The following is a 20,755-nucleotide window of genomic DNA, read 5'->3' as shown; positions in this document are numbered from 1 at the left end:
GACGATAGATCGCCGAGCGTTTAACCCATTGCGCCACAAACGCATTTGCAGAGAGCTACACAGACGCGCCTTATATATCTAACACTCCTCCGTGTACCCGCGCTCTTGCTCGGGGCGGTGCCGCCGCCTACGAGCAGAAAAGAGAAGTACTGCATTATGACACTAACGCGCACCGACAGTGAACGCTTCGGTGGTCTCAGCACTACGACGCCTCGATGCCAGCATTCGAAGGGACGCTGGCATCAAGAAGCACTACCAACGCCACCTAGGTGGCGTTCACCGTACTCAGCACAGCGGAGCGTGGCCTCCGCAATTAGCTCTGAAAATGTTTCTGAAGTTGATCGCGGAGGCTGCAATTACGACGCGCTGTACGCGCTGATTTGACTCGGTGACGATTCAGTTACGTGCTTTGTCTTGCGCGTTGTATTAGTGTGTCAGTTACGTGCTTCGTCTTTCGCGTTGTGCTAGCGTGTGCAGCGTAGTGCAGCTTCCATATGCACGACGGTTGCTCATGGTCATCGACGTTGGTAGTCGTGATGGAGGAGACATGCCACCAGGCGTCAGCGTGGGTGCATCAACGCCTAAGGGCGCTTTAGCCACAAAACACCAATAGACATTATATATCAATGTGCAATAAACATTACACTACTTCTGTGAAGACACGTTTCACTTTCGTGTTCTATACCGATTCCTATATAAGAGGGATCAACCACATTTTTTTTATTATTCTCGCCTTCGAACCAGCTGTTCTTCTTCTGCGTATCACCCGAGGCTTTAATGTATGTGTGACTTGTGTGTGTTCTAAAATACGCTTTTATCAGCCGTCGTAATTTAAAAGTGAGAAGTCCCCTTGCTGCAATTTACCCCAAAGTGGAACCGGTTATCGACCATTTTAGTAATGACTAGCAATCTCGAAGATATAAAAAAAAGTTACATATTTTTGAACATTTTACCATTCAATACATGCATTTTCCTTATCTTCTTGGGAGTTCCATTTTGAAATATACGTCCCACATAGCTGTTGTATTACTTTTTGGTTACATTTGTTTTTCATATGTGTGCGACAAATGAATTTATATCTCCTTTGCTGTGCCGACTTAGTCCTCGTTTCGTTATGCGCGCTTAATATTCTGTTTTATAAACACAGCCTTCGAATTTGTTCTGCCGCATTTAAGTGAAAGCTCTTTCTGTGTGTACATTAATTGGCTCACCCATCTCTGTCTGTCACTTTTGTTTCTGCAGAATCCAGTCCCCTCTTTAATGAGAACGGGGCCACAAGGGCAACTGTAATAAATAGATAAACCTCACGGGTAAACAACGCTTAATTACCACTAATTGGCAACGCCACGCTACGTGATGCGCCGTCCACTGTCCAAATTAGTGATTCTATCCGTCGTGGGAACCCACTTTGTGTAAACATTTCGGCCACGCCTCGCGGAGATACTTATTGACCGCGACGACCACGCACCGCCAAACATCCGTGACTCACCATGCTGACGTCACTCGCTGGTGCGAGCGTGGGTTTGAATAATAAAACAAGAGAGAGCAAGCGGACACGAGCCTCCCACGGATTACGGCGGGAGCCGCAGCATCCCAGCCCTACGCGCACGCAAGTCCACGCTGTTTGATTCACGTCGTGTGGGGGTGTGGTGCGGACTGCACGGGTTTGTAATATTCTTTCGGAGTAGAGCAAGAACAACGAAAAAAACAAACAAACAAACGAAAAGGTCTCAAAAAACGAGCGGCATTTCGCTTAGTTCTATGCAGTGAAGTCGAGGCTGTAGACTCCTCGAGAGAGCCTCAAAGAAAATTAAAAATCTAATTCTGGGGTTTTACGCTCCCGAACCACGATCTGATTATGAGGAGGCACACCGTAGTGGATGGGCTAATTTGGACCATCTTGCGTTCTTTAGCGTGCGCTTAAATCTAAGTGCACGAAAGGTTTTTTTTTTTTTTTTCCCCCGCATTTCGCCCCCATAGAAATGTGGCCGCCGCGGCCGGAATTGAACCACGTGACCTCGCGAGCTCAGTAGCGCGACGCCATAGCGACTAAGCTACCGCGGCGGGTCAGAGCCCCAAGAAAGACATGACTTGATTGCCCTGCTCAAGTTATTGCATCCTAATTACTTTTGTGAGCAACTTGGTAACGTTAAATTACATTTGTGAGTCAGTAAGCAATATCTGATTACGTTTTGGTGGCAACATATCAAGATAATTTCCTTGTAAGTTATAAGTGGGATCATAAGTGAGGCGTGTTTGAGGCGTGCTCAGATCCTGCGGCTGCCATTATATATCATGAGGAGCTTGTTGAGACACAACAAGCGTTTGGGTGAAGAGTATCCATACGTCCACTCTAAAGGATTAAAGATCGACTGGCGCAGTGTTGCGGGCAGCAAATACCCCAAGAAATGCTGCTGTTTCGGTTAAAGAAACCTCCATAAAGTACATAAACAGAGTGTATTTAACCTATCCATTTATATCCTTCGAAATGTGAAGTAATACATTTTTAAACGTGTAGACCTAGCAATTAAATTTTTTTCCATGCTGCAGAATAGCATCATACAATAACGTTCTCTCTCTTATTCCGCCCTATACGCTTTCTACTTGTCAACGTTCTGTCTTTTCTTGTCACTTTTTTAAATATAGTAACCTCTGATGTCACCGACAGCTGTCGCCACTATAGCAAGTTCAAAAGATCTTGCACAAATACCGTACGTACGTTTCAAAATCAGGCCTAACAAAAAAAAAAAACTGCCATATATTTAAGTTGCTGCAGTAACGCTACCTGCATTTTGTTAACACGTAAATTTCAGAGTTAAGTTCAAAAGGGTACAATTAATTTAATAATTATTTGCAAGAAGGGAAAGAGTGCAATGCTCTCGCAAATTTCGTTGCTTTTTTTTGTAGAATTTCTATGATCAGCGTGTGCTTCGAAATATTTGGCGACTCAGTGGGCATCAACGTCCAAATATTCCCATTGTGCAGCTCCACGCAGTTGCCACGCCGCGAAGCCCTCGATCTTGATCTGATCCACTCGGGTGCCTTGTCTTGGCCGTTTTCTTGATAAGTACGTGCTCTGGCACAAACGTGAGATGCAGCTGTACTTTTCTCAATGAAACAGTGCAATACAGCTGTTTACTGGAATGGCTGCATTGCATCAAATCAACTACACTGTTCGGCTGCATACGTTGAGGCTGGATATTTCCAAGTTTGCATAGATAATGCTACAAACTATAGTACAGCTGCGGATACCACTGTGGCTACCACTGCCTGTTATATTGTAATTCTGTAGGAGGACACGAAGAAACATCGGCAGAACATGAAGCCCGCTGGCCACACTGTAACTTTCTATCTCGAGGATGACTCTTTAATAAGCCTCATCAAAGGTGGAACAAAACGTTTAAAGAATACATGTAGAAAAATGTGCAATGTAATCTGTTAGGTCCATAGTTCAAGAGTATATAAGGAAAATTTTCCGTACACCCAAGTCATGTTTACCCAAAACTAAATCAAGCACATTAGCTACAGCGTAATGCTTGAAAGCTTATTTTCTAGGCCCTTTTTAACAACTGCGAAATCGCAATTATAAATTTTAAGCCTTGATTTTGTACATCCATAACAGCTAGCTCCCATCTCTTTTCCCATTTGCAATTTCCCATCCCATTTTAATCGTCTTGTGTACGTATTTGATGATTGCAGTCCAGGAAGATGCGACTTCTAAGTGATTTGAAGGTAACTTGCAAGTAACAAGTTACATAATTGAGCAAATAATATTTCACTCAAGCAAGCACTTCTCCAAATTGAGCAATTAGTACTCCACTCGGTTACCTCATTGCCCGGTATTCAGTAACTTCATTACTTCTTCTGAGTAACTTATGTCTGCAAGACAGCAATTATAACTTTCTCCTCGCAGTGATAACTCCTCCACAAAGCTGTCAATGTGGAAGAAGAAGCGGACAAAAATAGCGCCAAGGGGCTTTTTGTTTATCACAGTACCCACAGCGCCATTTCTGGCATTACAGTTGAAGAAGGAAAAGGTGCACAAAGTACTACCGCGCTCAGGCGGCGACAAAAAAATAAAAATAAAATAACATTGAGATAGGAAAAACACAACATTTTTAAACATAAAAATTTCACATCAAGGAAGAAAATGAGTCATTTGATGTTATATATACACACTATCTCCTCAGGCAATTTGTTCCAGTCAGAAATTGTTTTGGGAAAGAAAGACATTTCGAAGAGGTCAGTCCGGCACCTGTATTCTTTAACTTTGAGGGAATGGTCTCTTCGGACGGACACATAATCAGGGCTAAATATATATTGGGTTCGGTCAATTCCAGTTCTTGAGGGAAATATGTTATGAAAAAATTTTAACCGAAGAACTTCCCTACGTTTTTGAAGTGTGTCCCAGCGCAAAGTGTTTTTCGCACTCGATACGCTGAAAAATCTACCATAGTCATTAAAAACAAAACGAACGGCCAAATTCGGAACTCTTTCTAGCTTTTGTATGTCAAGTAGAGATTTCCGGTCCCAGACTGTGCAAGCATACTCAAGTATGCTTCTAACATTTGATATATATAACAGTTCTTCGGTTTTTACAGGGAAATGTTTGGCGTTACTACGCAGGAAGCCCAAAGCACGACAGGCTTTGACAGTAACAAAATCGACATGGCGGTGCCAAGACGTTACACTGGTCAAATATACACCAGGATATTTAAAATCTGAGACTGACAGCAGTTTGCTACTGTTAATGTTATACGTGAAATCATGAGGAGTCTTTTTTTATTAGTGACACACATATGCACAGACTTTTGTAAATTAACATCCATTCCACAATCCTCACACCATATTGAGCTACTGTACACAAGTCCTGTTGTAGTGCTTCGCAGTCACCTCGATCGTTGATAATTCTATACAAAACACAATCATCCGCGAAAAGTAGCATGCGTGAAACCTGTGACTATGTCGTTCATTTAAATTATGAACAGTAAATGACCCAGGACGGATCCTCGAGGCACCCCTGAGGTCACATCAACGTCATGCGACTGTTTCCCGTTGATAGCAACTCTCTGACGCCTCAGGCTCAAATACTCCTTATCCATCTAATAACGTTCTCATTGATGTTGTACCAAGACAATTTTTCTATTAATAACGAATGTGACACAACATCAAATGCTTTGCGGAAGTCAAGAAATAAGCAGTCAACAGAATGCCCTTTATCCAGTGCGCTTGTTAAATAATCAACGAATTCGGTAAGTTGGGTGACACACGAGTAACCACTGCGAAAACCATGCTGATGGGTATTTAATAATGAGTATGCCCTAAGATGGCTCATAATATTAGTATAAAACACGTGCTCTAAAACTTTACATATCACACTGGTCAAAGACACTGGGCGATAATTTGAAACAATATTTCTAGGTCCAGATTTATGTATAGGCACAACGTTTGCAAGTTTCCATTCATCAGGTAGAGATCCGTCCTGTAATGACTTGGTGAAAAGAGTCTACAGGTACTTTGACAGAGGTACTTTTTCTTTCCGTTTCTTCTTTCGGATACTTAGCTTTTGCGCCCCAAACATTGACTATTCACTAACTAGTCCAATGCACCAACTATAGTACAACATGGAACTTTACTATTCTACACAAAGGTGGCCTGTGCTTTACCTGGGGTAGAGCGCGGTGTTTTCTGAGGTGACATTCCTGCGCATGCGTCATATTAGAGTACCATTCTTCTTTCTGGGGTTTCACGTGCCAAAACCAGTTCTGATTATGAGGCACGCCGTAGTGGAGGGCTCCGGATTAATTTTGACCACCTGGGGTTATTTAACATATTAGAGTACCAATGCCTAAGCCACATTACGAGCACATGTGCATCTGGTTCACTCGAAAAAGAGCCGAGTGTAGCGCCAGTTTTTAACTTTGGTGTTTCTTGCACCTCTTCCACATTTTACTCGCACCGGAGTCCGACGTGCTTGCAGCTATGACACCTTTTGACTTTCCGCAGCAGACGATGACATTGTGTTGCGCAATTTCGGTGTGGCTAATTAGCAACGCAGGCTGTGAAGTAACAAGGTAGACAGCTGGGTAAATTATGGTATGTGATTGATTACGTTGTAGAAAACATGGATGACTGTGTTTTGTACCTTTCAGGAGTCCTTTTCTACATATATGGCGGCACAGTATACTGGTCGTAAGTAGGCCTTCTCTCCGGGTCATTTTTTCAGTCTTTCTCTATCCCTGGGTAAAGCTGTGAAGTAACTGTACAATTACAATATATACTTTCATTTCAATCACACATCAATGTGGCGGTGAAGCAAACCATAATCAAAGTACAATTATAGCAACAAAGAAACTTTCGCCAGCTAACCACGACTAGAATGACATGTTATACTATATACATCATAAGACTCCCCATAACCCCCCCCCCCCCCCCCCCCCCATTTTTTTTCCTGCTGGTTTACGGCCAACTTCCACTTCCGTTTCTCCTAATCGAGAAATTTCTGCCAATTCGTGGGCGTCAACCGGGACAAAAACTTTCCGTAGACACTCGCAAGTCGGGCGGCCATTGCACAGCTGATACCTTATCACTTCACCCCAAGTTCCCTTCTGTATGTGTAACGCATGTTATCTAAAAGGCGCACCGATTACTGATATTAGGCGCCGGGTCATTGCGCAGTGCGCAATTCGCTTCGTCTTTTATGCCCATTGATCGAAATATAGGCGTGCGTGTTATCTGTGACAGGCGTCGCACGTAACGAGTATAGCTGCGAATTTAGTCAGTCACCATATGCTTGAGTTGTGGTATAGTCCGAATACCACACTGGTATGAAAAGTTAGCTCATAATTAGCAATAGCGCGAAATACAGGGACAGAGAAAGACCGAAAGACGAAGACTCGAACATGCACGGCGCTGACTATATGAACTCACGAATTTATTCGTGTAACTGCCCCATGCACCGTGACTTAGCATGTCAGCTATAGCAAAGAGAAATGGCGCGAATGAATTTGTCAGTTGGTAGTCAGTTCCTGTCGTCGTTTTTTAAAACTAAAATTAAATTCTGCGGTTTTACGTGTGAGAACCACGAGCTGATTATGAGGCACGCCGTAGTGGTTGGAGGGGGAAGGGGGCTCCGGTTGAATTTTGACAACACCTGGGGTTCTTTACCGCGCACCCAATGTAACGCAGACGAGCGTTTTTGCATTCCGCCCCCAACAGAAGCAAGCCGTAACCTGTTTCCGGCGATTTCCATTACGCATTCCTCCCATGCGACAACTTACCCCGTCTCGAACTACCCCCTCGTTGCAATTCGCCTTGCTAGCGCATTAGGAGGAGGAAAAGAAGGAAGGAAAAGTAAGGAGGTCAACCAGACGCACGTCCGGTTTGCTACCCTGCACGGGGGGGGGGGGGGGAAGGGGCTTTAGGGATAAAAAGAAAGAAAGGAGAGGGAGGGCAGAAGGCACTCACTTTCAGTGTGAACACGAGCGGTTGTCCATCACTTCTCGCCTACAATTATTAGTGCCGCTTAAACGGATGCGATGCTCTAGAAATGCGATGCGACACGCCACTTGTCGCGTTCATCTGAATACCGCTACTAATAAGGTTTACCGCGCCAGAGCAACAGGTATGTTACGGAAAGCCGTAGTTGAGCGCTCCGGATTAGTTTTGACCACGTGGGGTTCCTTAACGTGTATACCCAAGGATCAGTGCATAAGAGTTCTTGAATCCCGCTCTCACTTGAATGTCATTTCACCAGTTTGGCGAAACAAACACGAGAAAACTAGCATCAGCGGGCCGTATTGAATAAAGTGAACTAATACGGATCACCGAATTCCTCTGGAAATGTAGGCAGTGAGGGAAGAGTATGTATGATCCGCGTGAAATCATTACTGATTGAGTTGAATAAATTAGATCAGTCGAATCCTGGGGGAACATATTATTTGTCTTAAATACTAATTCTTAAATTTTATTATTTTCGTCTGCTTTAATTAAAATTTTCTTTGTGCATGTAACTACGGTAGGTCTTCAGCCATTTCACGAAAAAGAGGCTGATAGGCGTTTCAATTGTTTTTTTCCGTTCTTTAGGTGCTCAGACGGTAACCCAGTGAGGAGAGCTGTCAGCTGTCAGGGCTTTAAGCGCGTGGACTAGAATAATTTTTTGACGGAATTAGGGACGTTCAAATTTGGCGGTTTGAACTTTACAGCAGACGAACCTCAGAACGATCGAAAAAAAAAAAAGCACCACCGCGAAATACCAATCGCTGTAGTGTCAACAGCGACGTGACCTTCCCTGGTCTACACATGTATACATGCATCGTCACAGAAGCTACACAATGCCTAGCTATCTTACATTATATTTTTTTTTCACGATTACGTTTGCTACAATAATCTTCAAAAACGACAAATGTGTCAACATTGCTAACATTGCTTTTTAAACATTGCAGGGTTGTAGCGACATCTCTGAATGACACGGCGCACGACACAGGCGAAACCGAAACCGATGGAGAACAACTAGCGACACTCAGTGGTACGCAGATCATTAGCAGCTCACAGCAAGTGCTACGGAACATTTTGTATGTTATATTTCAAATAATGAAGAACAAAACTTGAAGAATTTTATTAATTTGCAAATTTATTGCAGGTAGCTTTGTGCTGCGTCATTTACACGTTGTTTTACCACCTCTGGGTGGCGCCACCACTTCGCCACGTCGCGTGCGCTTACGTCATTCGTTGATTCCACGGCCCCAAGATTCCGCTGGGCTAGAGGGTGGAGGCAGCCATATTGAGAACTTCCGGAATCGCCAGATCCCACTGAAAACGCCGTAACTCAAGTGCAAGCAAGCCAAAGTTCTACCAGAGACTCGCCTCCCCAACAGCCACAGAATGACTACCATGAATCCAGAGTAGTAAGTGACTCGCCTTCGTCCCCTTTCCCGATGCTTTGGACCGCGAAGTGTGCAGGGGTGTCGCCGGCTAAGCCTACACCGCTACGTGTGTGGTGATGGGTCGTCGTCGTGTGGGGTGAAAAGAGAGAAGCGACAGCGAGGCAGTCGTGACGCCTCCACGTCGACGGCCAGTTTGCGCTTGTGGAACGTGCCTGGGAGGCCTTTCCCCGGCAGATTCTACCGCTACAATCGCGTGGATGATTTTAAAACGAGCGTGGCATCCCCGTGCGCTGTATAGTGAGCCCGTATGAAAGGTCCCATTGATTTGAAAGCCACTTGGTCGTCACGGGATCCGTCTGGCTGGGATTAGCCAACCCTTGCGTCGCAAACGTGGGCTCGGCTCGACTGTGTAAATCACGCCGACGTGCACGACTCTTGAAAGGTTTCGGGCCAATGCTTTAGCTGCAACGTTGGATATTTGAGCCAGGCGGGCGTGAGCGGGCGTTTGTTCCGAGGCGATAACGATACTTGTTGCGGAGGCTTGGGAATGCGCTTCGCTAGAATATGCCTGGCGCTACGCATGCAATAACTGTAGCGACGCACACAATGGTTTTCCTCGTTTAGACGATGCGTTTGCTGTTTACTTCTGATGTCTCTGACGGTGGAGGATTGCTTGTGCCAAGTCGCAGCATGTTTGAGAGCCCCTTTGTTCGGCTGTCTCACTGGGCGAACTTTTTCGTAGTCTTCCCTTGCCCCCCCCCCGTCTGGACAGCTGTTTTCCCCCCCGTAGGCCTAACTAGTGGGGTGTGTTTCGGTCGCTAGCATGATCGCTCGAATGTCGCGCTGATTTTCAATGTTCTTCGATGCTTGACGCCGAGTTGCATTGTCCGCTGTGCGGTGACCGTAGTCGTCGAGGTTGCTCTACGTTTGGCTCCGTTTGTGAAACTGTCCAAAGTGGTGGGACCCACCTTTCATTGAACTTTATGGTCTCCGTAATTAACACGCAAGAAACGATGGTTGTTTGACATAGGTGTTTTCATTTTGCTTAATTGGGACTGTATGCTAGCGTCGTTAAAGAGGGTGAAGTGTTGAAAACGCTTGTGTGTTGAAAGCTTATCTTGGTAAACACAGCTCTATAGCTGATCGCATTTTACAAGACACCGTTTTCGACGGAGCGGCAGATGAATTGCCGTCCGTTCTTGGAACATTGTTGTGTTAGCAAGGACATCCAACTGGTCTGCAACTTCCTTGTTCGGCGGCCGGCCTCGTTTTTATCGACACTATAAACATTATTCCGAAGGCTGACGCTGCAGACAGCGTTTATGAAGCGCGTTCGTGACAGCTTGTCAAACCACTGCTAGTCGTAGTGTAGCTACTTGGAGGTGGGCTTGCTTAACAGAGTAACAGGCCACGCTGCAGGTTGAGCAAATGAACCTGTGCGAACAGTTGGCTACCAAACTAGCGCAAACGTAGTGTTGTATATTCTTAAGCGAGTGCAGACCTGTTTCCAGTTTTTCCTCGTGGCGTGCTTTTCTGGCACTTATTGCAAGTTGGTCGTTTTGATGCATTACGCAACTCCGCAACTGCCTTAGCTTTTCCGCACATTTATTTCTGGCCTGCATTAACGTGGCATCTTGACTGGTGCCAGAATTCCGTAGCTGAATGCGCGCCCGTTCGTTCATCGCGCAAGCGTCGGGAGTTTCGTATGCGAAAACTGCTCGTCCTCAGCAGGAACGGCGTTGGTGGTAGGCGACGCCCACGGCTTAGTAAATACAGGCATACGACGACGCACTGAGCTGTGTTGCCGTGACAGGTGTCTGCGTTGCTACGTTATCCGTTCTGCTACTCGTTCGGCTCGGGTTCAAGGACCTGGGCATTCGCTGCGTCATACTCGATAAGGTGACGTTGCTACTAAGATGACCACTGCCCGTGCTCTGAAGCTTAGGGTGCCGTTAATAGTTCACCTTATTGTTATCCGCGCCGCCACGAAAACTGCGCAGAGTAGTTGATACGCTTGCCTCGTGACGGAGACGGTGACGTCATTTCATATCCGACAGCTATCGCATCAGCTTTCTCGCGTGACTCACGCTTTCGGCGCGTGAAAAATTTTGAGTGAGACTCACTGTAATGACACGACGAGCTGCCGCGTGCAATATTGCTTGTGCCTGTTTTGCTGCAGTACAATTGCGTTGACGTGACGTCACCTGACTTGTCAAACCTGTCCCGCAACCCCTGATCACCCCGTAATCGAATCGATCTGTTACGTCATAGCAACTGTGCGCTGCCTATTTCGACACGACATCGCGATCGTGCCGACAGCTCTTGCTCTGGCATTCCAGTGTGGAGCTGTTTAAAAACAGTAATCGTGCAGCGACTTTTGTACGTCATTCTAGCGCGTGCCTCGGTGACCGACGTGCGGCTCGTCAGGCGGCGATGAGTCGTACGGGCGGCGGTGACGCCTGGAGCAGCTGCCCCGCGGTGTTTCGTAATCTCTTATCCGTCAAACATAGCAACCCCAGTCCGTGTAGTGCACGCGCTTCGCACAAGGACGAACTTCTTGATAAGGAAAACACCACTGGAGAATTGGGGAAGGGGGTGGAGATGAGGTGGCGGCGGCGTTGCTTTGGCAAGTTGTCGCCTCACCACTAAGGTCAGTGGCGAGCTGCTTTTCTATAACTCGCCGAACATTTTTTTCCCCTCCATTATTGAAGTGCAGTACTACAGGATCTCGCTAAACTATTCGTCCCGTAATAACCGGCGACTTCAACAGTATCCGTCCAAGTCCGCTGTAGTTTGTTTTTGGAGCCATCCACCTTTTTCTGAAAACTGTAAGGATATACTGCTTACTTTGCTCCAGTTCATACAAGGGCAAGGAGTGCTACAAAGGCTATATAGTGACCTCCCTCTTGCTGCTTGCATTTACGACCAAAAACTAGTCGCATACGGAAGTCGTAGGTATGTCGTGTAATTTGGTGTAACATTGTCTTACTCTTGAAGTTGCAAATTATGGCATAATTTATGGAGGGCATTCCGGATCTGGAAATATTTACCACTGAATGAGCGGAGTGACACATTTTTGTTACCAACGGGAGCAAAGGCACCGCTTGTGTTCGTAACTAAGACATATGTTGCGTGCTGGTACACGAAGGGGCCCAGATAACGCATTATTTGATGTGACCTTATGTCCACTATTGTAAGGTGAAGTAGTTATTCCATAGGAAGCGTTGCAGATCACGAACAACTGCTTTGCAAGACACATGGAGTGAGGCTTGTATGACAGCACTATTTGCATGTATTCCGCAGCACTGCCTGCTAAGTATGAAATGAACTAATAGAAGATGGTCAGTCGCTGCCCACAGCAGTGGCTCATATTTAGCATTGCGCTGCTGAGCACAAGGTCCTAGGCTTTAATTCCCGTCTGCGGTAGCCACATTTTATTGGGGTGAGATGGAAAACTTTGTGTATCAAGCATTGGGTGCACACCAGGGGCTCGCTCGCATCGGCGACCAAGCAGCGAGCGACTGACCCAAAACAGCTGCTTTTTGACCAATGTGATTGACCAAAATGACAATTGGCAGCCATATATATGAATGGTCGCTTTGCAACCAGCTTGGTTGTGCAACTTCTGTGCGTCGCCACTGTGAATGAGCCTTAAAAGAAACCCAGGTGGTCAAAATCCGGTGCTACCACATCTCGCAAGTTAGGCGTTTGTGTTGCTTTCTGGTTAAGCACGATAGATTAAAGGCCACGGTATTGTTGGCCAGTGGCTTGTAGTCTGTCCATACTTTGCTTTTCAGCTTACTACTAAGTGCGGACAAATCGGCACAGACTTCCAAAAGAAATTTGTTTATCCGGTCTGGGTGAAGCATACACATCTTTCTTTACTGGCTGAATCCGACGGGCAGAATGTGCAAAGCTTGGGTTATCTGAACAAGAGCCACAGCTGGTTAAACCAAGAGCCCTGTGATATGGTATCTCTTAGCCAGGGGCAGCTCTTTTGAGCAGGAATGTCAAAGGCATACGCTGTGGCATGTGGGCTGTGCCTTAGTGAACAGTGCTTGCCAAGGCCTTCAATTTAAGATTGCTCAGGAGGCCCCACATTCAGTTGTGCCATCTTCAATGTTGTGAGGTGGTACAAAAAGTGGGACACAGATTTGGTTTTTCTTGCTGTGTTCACGTGAATGCAGGGTGACAATTATGCATTCTTGTGTGTAGAAATTATTTGGTAGTCGGAACTATTTTTTCAAATGTTCCATCAGAGAATCTCGCTGTCATGGCGCCCCTAGCTTCTACGTCATGCTGCAGTTCTCCAGCCTGTAGATTCTTACATAAGAGCTGAGGTTATATTAGGTGCTCTACACTTGGCATGCTTTACTTACTGGTAACACACGACAGGAAATGTGAGGGCATGATTTTGCAATGCAGGGGAGGCATTGTACATGTGTTATGTGCACTCTCCATTATTCATTTGGCGTTCTTGGGATAAGTGTTTCAATCTTTGACCCTGATAAGAATTGGGTGCAGGTTGATACCATTGTTTCGCTTGGCATACATACCAGGTCGGGCTCTAATGAAGCGAGTTTATGGGTCAGTCTTCGATAAAGAGACTCTGCCTAGGTTGAGTGCATTCGAAGCATGTGCCTTGTCTGCTAAAGTGCTGCACGTTCGCACTTCTGAGCATTTTTATATTGTAGTTGCTTTTTGTTAGCAGTGAGCTTGCCGGGAAATCTTTTTCTTTCTTTCTGTTGGTAGATGCAAGTACCTGTCTTGCCTCTGAAGTGTTTTGAGCTTTGTTGACTCGACAAATCTGTATATGTCTATGGATTTCATCAAAACATTGAGCTCTCAGAAATTTGAAGAAACTTTGCTCAAAGGTCATATTGCAAACTGCAGTGGTTGTGACATAAGGGTTTGGATTCCTTTCATGCATTTTAATGCCTATGCTGTGTGAGAAACCTTGGGAAGTAACAACTGTATGCAAATGCAGGATTTTTATTTTATTTTTTCACAATTGGCAGCTTCCCTCTTGATTTTATTCTGTCGCAGGCGGCGGCTTTGGGCAAATGAAAGGGACGCTCTTGCATTGTAGAATGCCTGCTCTCGAGAGTGACCTTGTTTTTCTTAAGAACTGAATCTGTGGCTAGCTGATGGTATTATCCTTTAGCAATCCAGTGAGTGGGGAAATAGCAAGCGCATTGTGGAATGTTCTTATAAGGGAACATGGTGTAAATGGCTCTTCCAGCTGAGCCAAACTACTGACTTGTTTGCACTAAATATTTTCTCAGAGGTGGTATTTTATTTATTTCATGGGGCTTTTTTACGTTTTGTTCGGAGCAAGCAGACCTCACCTGTGGTGACGTGAAATGAAAAAATTCATCTTTCACGTCTCACATTAAATTTTTTTTGTGAATGGGATTCATAAGAAAAGTCTAGATTGCTTAGCGTTGCCTGCTGTGCATTAAACAGTACACCTCTGTTCGAAATGAGCCAGCAGGTCAACTAGAAGAGCACCCTATATTAAGCTCCTTTATCAATGTAACATTTCAGTTCAGTTTTCCTTAAAGACCCCAGACTTCGGGGGGTATATACTGTCGTTGCGAGCTTGGAAAAGGACGTATGGTCATAACTTGGGCAGGTATAATGTTAGGATTCCTTTCGCTCATTTTATTCCTTGTTGAACACTGTTCACGGCAGTTGACCTTGGTGATAAAGGGTGGAGCGTCACTTGGACCACTGACGAAGTGTGAAAAGGAGGGGCATTGCAATAGAATTGTTGCATAAACCCGACCTTGTTCAATTTAGCACAAAAAAGATTGGGTTGGGCAAGTGGGGGCTCATTTTGAGTTTTTAACGCGACAACGTTAAGGGGGGGGGGGGGGGGCAGTGTGGAAGAAAATCCGGCATCGGTGACGGCGTCTGCGTCCGTGGCTGAGAAAATCATCCCGAACCTCCCCGACCATGCAGGCCCTTCGTGTGGCACTGAGGCGTTAGTGAATTAATTTAATTTCTCGGTCGGGGAAATTGTAAAGTACGACTTAACCACAACCTACAGACATGATGGATTGTAATTTGAATATACGAGAAAACATAATTCTGCTACGAGGAAACTCGGAAACACACACCCTTTTTCCAGCATTTCTACCATTCATATAGCGGCGTGCCTGGGTAGGTTACTTGCAAAAACACCATGCAGATGGGGCTCGCCTCCTCGGCAGCAGCGCGCGCACAGGCGAAGGTGTAGAAAAAAAGTTGCACTTGCCGGGAAGCCTGACGAGCATTCAGGGATCTTTGGATGCTATTGCGTTCCACTCTTAAAAGGCGAAGCTTGAGTGTCCTCCAAGTTGCTGGTTCTTTGACACTTTCGCATTGAGGATACAGGCTGTGTACTGCTGCAAAAACTAATATATCTAATAAACAGCAATAATGCATACGCACAGCGTATGCATTTTCTAGACATGCCTGCTGCAGGCACACCTGCTGGTTCATTCTGGGTGTTGTCAGGTATGATGATAACCCTTGCGGAGTGACAGTCTCTGATAACCTTCCGTTCCTTCCTTGGATGTCTGATAAACTGGCATCACACCAGAATTTCCAGCATACCACCTATGTCAAACAGGCCAGGCCAGACTTTTCTGGCTGCATATGCAGCATTAGATGTCTACTTGCATTGTTAGTGCAACATATATTAGTCGCACTAATGTGAATACCATGAAATCTGCAGTACACACTTAAGTAGCCAGAGCTGCTGTATGGGCTCGAAGTCTGAATAGTGTTTTATCTGCCACTGCATAAGTCGTTTTCCTCAGTTTAGAGTGTTCCTCTAAAAGCTATTGCATTGCTCCAAAATAGGTCTAACACGAATATAGGTTGGCTCCTAAAATTGAACTCGCTGGAAAAAAAAGAAAAACATGCGAATATAGGTCGACCCATACCTTTTGAGAAGAGATTTTGAACATGACACACCTTTATATACTGTAAACTCGGGTACTGGACCTCGCTAGTCCATGCCACAAACTCTATCTTCATAGGAACTGCCAGAGAAGTTGTCCTCGGCACCCTAAACAGTGTCCTTGTTGCTGTTGAGCGCGTTGATTTAGCATTTCTTGAAGCCAGTCTGGATAATCTCCAGACTGACTTTATGGCAAGCGTGACTGAGGAACTGTTAGCTCGGTATGTTTGCTAGCTTTATTCACGAATATAGGTCGAGATAGTCTGGTCATGAATATAGGTCAATAGCTAATTTTGGGTGAAGTTATAGAAAAACAAACAGGTCGATCTCCTGTGTTCATATAAATACAGTAACTTCTCTTATCGTTCATTATGCATTAGTTTCTACTGGCGTCAGTGGGGGGCTTCTGTGTGCACAAACTGATCCATGGTTCTTGTTCTACTTGCAGCGACTATTTATTTAAGCTTCTCCTCATCGGCGATTCAGGAGTGGGCAAGTCCTGTCTGCTGCTCAGGTTTGCGGTGAGTGTCTTTGCGAAGAGTGCTGTATGAGCGAACCGTAGTTTCTTTGAATCCTGGAGCATCTGGTGCAAATGTTGACATTCTTTGGCAGTATCGAATTAAAAAGGGACATTAAAGATAAAAGTAATTTTAACTGCATTAGTAAATTGCTATTCTACAATAGCAAAAATAGCCACCCCTATTGTGAGAAGAGGCTTTTTAAGCCAGAAAAATGCGAGATGAGTGGTGACGCTGGCCTTGAGGTTCCTGCACCACCTAGGTTGCCATGATGTAGATTATGACTGCATCTTCTCCAACCTAGTTAATTTTTTATTGGAACAGATTTATTTCATTGTATTCTAAAAAAAAAAGTCGGTAATCGAACTTAGCACGTTCAGTTCTTGAACTCCTAAAAAGTTACAGAACGCAACTCTGACAAGTTCCCGATGTAGCAGCCAAGCAGCCACATATGATGACAACCATACCCAACTAAGCGTGAATGACGATGATCTATTTAGTTACCTTCCTTGGATGTCTGAGTGGCATATTGGCGCTGATTTTTAGACAGCTCCTTTCCAAAAAGTGGCATCTGTAGTTATTGTGCTCTTTTTTTTTTTTTTTTGCAGGACGACACCTACACGGAAAGTTACATCAGCACAATTGGTGTGGACTTTGTAAGTTGCATGTTTGGGCATACAAAATTCAGTATGGCTGTTCACCAGCCAAGGTCGCTACTAAATTTACCTGCCGATAAATTTCCTGCATGTGCTCACACAAAATTCAAACTTCTGTCAAGTCGCAAGAAATTCTAGTGGATGGAGCTATTCATAGAAATGAGGCACACAGTCTTGAGTAAGCTTGAGTAAATTGTGTGACTAGCCGTCTTCAAATACGTCCGAGAAATTGGTCGCCTCAATGTATGGTAGGAATTGCATTGCTTTTCAGCACCGACTGTTGTGGCTTGTCGCTGGCCTTAAAGCGTAGTTTTCATAAATGATATGGTTGGCTGATGTGTACTTGTCAGATGGAAAAATGAGATCAGGTTGACTGATAAAGAAGATTCCTAAATACTGTGCATTGTTCTGCAAACACTGCATGCTGGTTTTCAGAATGAGGCTATTGGGAATTTCAGATTTTAAGCACACGGGCCGTGCTCGAATTTCTGAAGTGCACTATTGGCTATGGCCATGCTGGTGGAACTGAGTGATAGCACGCATCTCTGTGTGCTTTTGGAGGGGCGTATTATCTCACACACTGTTATCACACGCCTATTACATTTTGCATGCAGCTCGTTTTGCTGCTCCGGCACCTCTGCACATCTTGCGTGCACCTGTGCAGTGAGCTGCTTTGAACATACCCTACATAAAATGTAGGGTATATTATACCACACTTGGAAGCTATACCATGCTTAGAAGCTGTCTATGGCATTATTGCGCATTACACTCCTGTGTAATCACACACAACGTTATGTGTCCTCAAACGTGCTCTTGGGACAAAGGAATGACAACACAGTAGTGCAGACAATCGGAAGGGCATTTATTGCACCTTTCATACAGTAATTTCTGCCAGCAGAACTACTGCCCATAGAACGTGCTGATGGGTGCGTGACAAATCGCGGAAGTCCGACTCACCTGTACTGGATAGTGAGCGAATATGTTCGCTCCCATGCTGGACACCAATGCCTAATCGTTTGCATGTACGGTCACGTGAATGGTGGGGTGTTCGAACGATCGTGTTCGTCCATTCCCATGTCCTGCTCCTAAGCCTCTTGCAGGACAGTCCCGCGAACGGCTGGCGAGCGCGTGAAACGTTCACGTAGCTAGCCGACCTCATGCCAAAGAGGCACTGACTAGTCCCTTCTGCGCCCGAGTAACCCCGCCGTTAAGCGGCATTAGCAGTGTAACACTCGCACCATCTCTTGTACTAGTCTGCAACCGCACCGGCCAGTGCAAAGCCACGCAGCAAAGCCGTATTACAGGAGATGCGAGCCATGCAGGGAAAACAATATTGCTGTCAAGTGAAAGTAGAGCGTCCGCACAAAGTGTTCCGGTCAGTATTCTTGTTGGCCGATGCGATGGTACAAGATGAGCCATTCAGTTGCTGAATCGGTCGCTACGGTGACTCAGTGGCTATGGGGTTGTGCTTCCGAGCACAATGTTGCGGGTTCAATTCCCAGCTGCGGCAGCTGTGTTCCAAGTGGGTGGAATACAGAAACTTGTGTACCATGCCTTGGGTGGATGCCGAAGGACCACTGGTGGGCAAAATCAGTGTGGAGCCCTACACTCCAGTTGCGGGATATCAAGCCCCACAATTTATTAAAAAACATTTTTTGCATTAGCTGTGCGGCTCTGCCTTAAGATACATTTTGGTACGTCACACCCTTTCGTAGACAATTGGTCTTATTCACCAGAGAAATGCGTGCACAAGGGTGCAAGACTTTGCATGATGACACAATGTTTCGGCTATGACTGTCTGTGACTGTATGCCCAATCCGTTCCTTTGGCTGTCTGAGATAAGTCTTGACCCAAGTGCACAGCAAAGGATTTTGCTGAAATTTGAGATAAAACTTGAAGCTACATTTTCAGTGGCCAATTATGCACAAGAGGCACTAAAATGAATTGGTTTTCCAAGTTGGTTGGGAACCATGTTATATGCGGAGTGGCCAACTGATTATTCACGCTTGGTGGTGATCGCTGAAAAGTTTAAATATTTTGGAGTACGAATACAATCGCCGACCGATAATTCGGGCAACTTTATGGAACCACCACTGGGCTTCTTGACCCAAAGCCACCTGGTACTGCCTCTGATAGCAGGGAGGGTGGGAGCTATCGACCGGCAAATTAAACAGCTATGACAAAGTAAAGAGGCCATTTTGTCCTGTGTTGCCAGGTGATTGTATCATCTTGCAACATTGATGCGAGTGAGACTTGCCAGCACCTTGCATCGAGGCTGGAGAACTATTACATGCTCTATACTGCGGCGTGAGACGTAAAGACTTCCGAAGATTGGTTTGCGCTTCTAGTTGCCGATCAAATGTAACGGACATTGAGCCAGGAAGCGTGGAAACAGAAGTGCAAGAGGAGCAACAGGTGGGTGAAAGCATACCAAGTTCATGGAAGCCTCATTATGAACATAATTGAGGGCAAAAGGTCTGTGGGAGAGGAAGAGTTTGTGAGAGAATGGCCACACAAGAGAGGGAGAGGTTCAAAGATACGAAATGCAGAGAATAGCCGTGTGAACTGCCGTCTGCACTTAAGCCAGAGGTATTCAGGAGCAAAATGTCGATCCATAGGGCGCCAGGTAGGTTATGCAGGTAAGCTGGCAGTTGAGGCTCGCACGTAATTTGCCGAGGCGAGATAGAGTATGTAGCATCACAGTAAGATGTCGGACATGCTCTCTGGAGCACGGTTTCACCTTCGGAGTGTCTTGTGGGCACACGGTGTGACCTAATGCAAGATTATTTGCTTCCGAGGTCTCTGGGGACCACGCCTGGGAGCTACCAGGAAAAGCTGCATGCACTTTCAAGTTCACTTTACATTATTTCATGTGACATCATTCCGTTATGTTTTCTGTTAATGTAGCGGTGCACACGTACACAGTATTCAGTGTTGTTTTGTTCATCATTCTTAAACTTCCATTGTGCAATATCAAGTAACCAGTTCTATTCTTTTTTAATTCATATTCTTGTATCCATGTGTGTACAGAGATTATTTTTGGTAACACCTCAGGTTTATTGTGCGTGACAACCATTCTGGTTGTAATTATGATTTTGGGTGCCGGGGTGTAAGGCCGTCGTGAGGTTTTTTTTTTTTTTTGCAGTTCACTTGAAATGTGCACTTGCTCGTATTTTCTAGAATTCCTTAAGTGGCATGTTCACTTGTGGCTTTTCATATTTGTAAATGTTGGGACGGTCAGTAATATTTTCTTCTTTCCTTGACATGGCAATGTACTACCATGAGACATTCAAATGCATACAAGTCTCTCTAAACTACCCTAGTGTTTAGTTGCATTTCCAGGTTACACCGTATTTGCAATTGTGTCCTAATTTGGACTAAAATGTGCATCTGATTGCACATCACACTCCTGCATAACTACACCTAACGTGTTCTGATCAGTTTTTTTGTTGGGGTTTGAATTTGTGCTGATGGTACAGCATAAGCCATTCAGTTGCTGAATCGGTCGCCACAGTACACGGTGCCATGGTAGCTCATTTAAAGCTTGTGTACCGTGTGTTGGGTGCATGTTGAAAAACCACAGGTGGGCAAAGTTAATGCGGAGCCCTGCACTCCAGCTTAAGGATGTTAAACCCGCGTTTTTTCAGTGGCTGTGTTTTGAAAAACTTTTTGGTACCTCACGCTTACTGTGATAGATATGCAAAATTTCGTAAGCAAGCTTTCCTGACACCTAGTTTGACCTAACCA

The 20,755-nt window shown here is 45.2% G+C and overlaps 1 protein-coding gene across 1 annotated transcript in view; it reads left to right on the top strand.

The window, feature by feature from the left end:
* Positions 1–8,737: 8,737 nt before the first annotated feature.
* Positions 8,738–20,755, top strand: part of LOC119458205 (ras-related protein Rab-1A) — a 38,159-nt gene continuing 26,141 nt past the window's right edge. The window contains exons 1-3 of the mRNA XM_037720029.1: positions 8,738–8,906; positions 16,283–16,355; positions 16,961–17,008. Coding sequence (XP_037575957.1) covers positions 8,884–8,906; positions 16,283–16,355; positions 16,961–17,008 — 144 coding nt within the window. The 5' untranslated portion in view covers positions 8,738–8,883. The remainder of the gene's footprint in view (positions 8,907–16,282; positions 16,356–16,960; positions 17,009–20,755) is intronic.

Source organism: Dermacentor silvarum, chromosome 7 (assembly GCF_013339745.2).
Source record: "Dermacentor silvarum isolate Dsil-2018 chromosome 7, BIME_Dsil_1.4, whole genome shotgun sequence".
In the NCBI taxonomy this organism is placed as follows: Eukaryota; Metazoa; Arthropoda; class Arachnida; order Ixodida; family Ixodidae; genus Dermacentor; species Dermacentor silvarum.
This window is presented reverse-complemented; position numbering and strand designations above follow the sequence as displayed.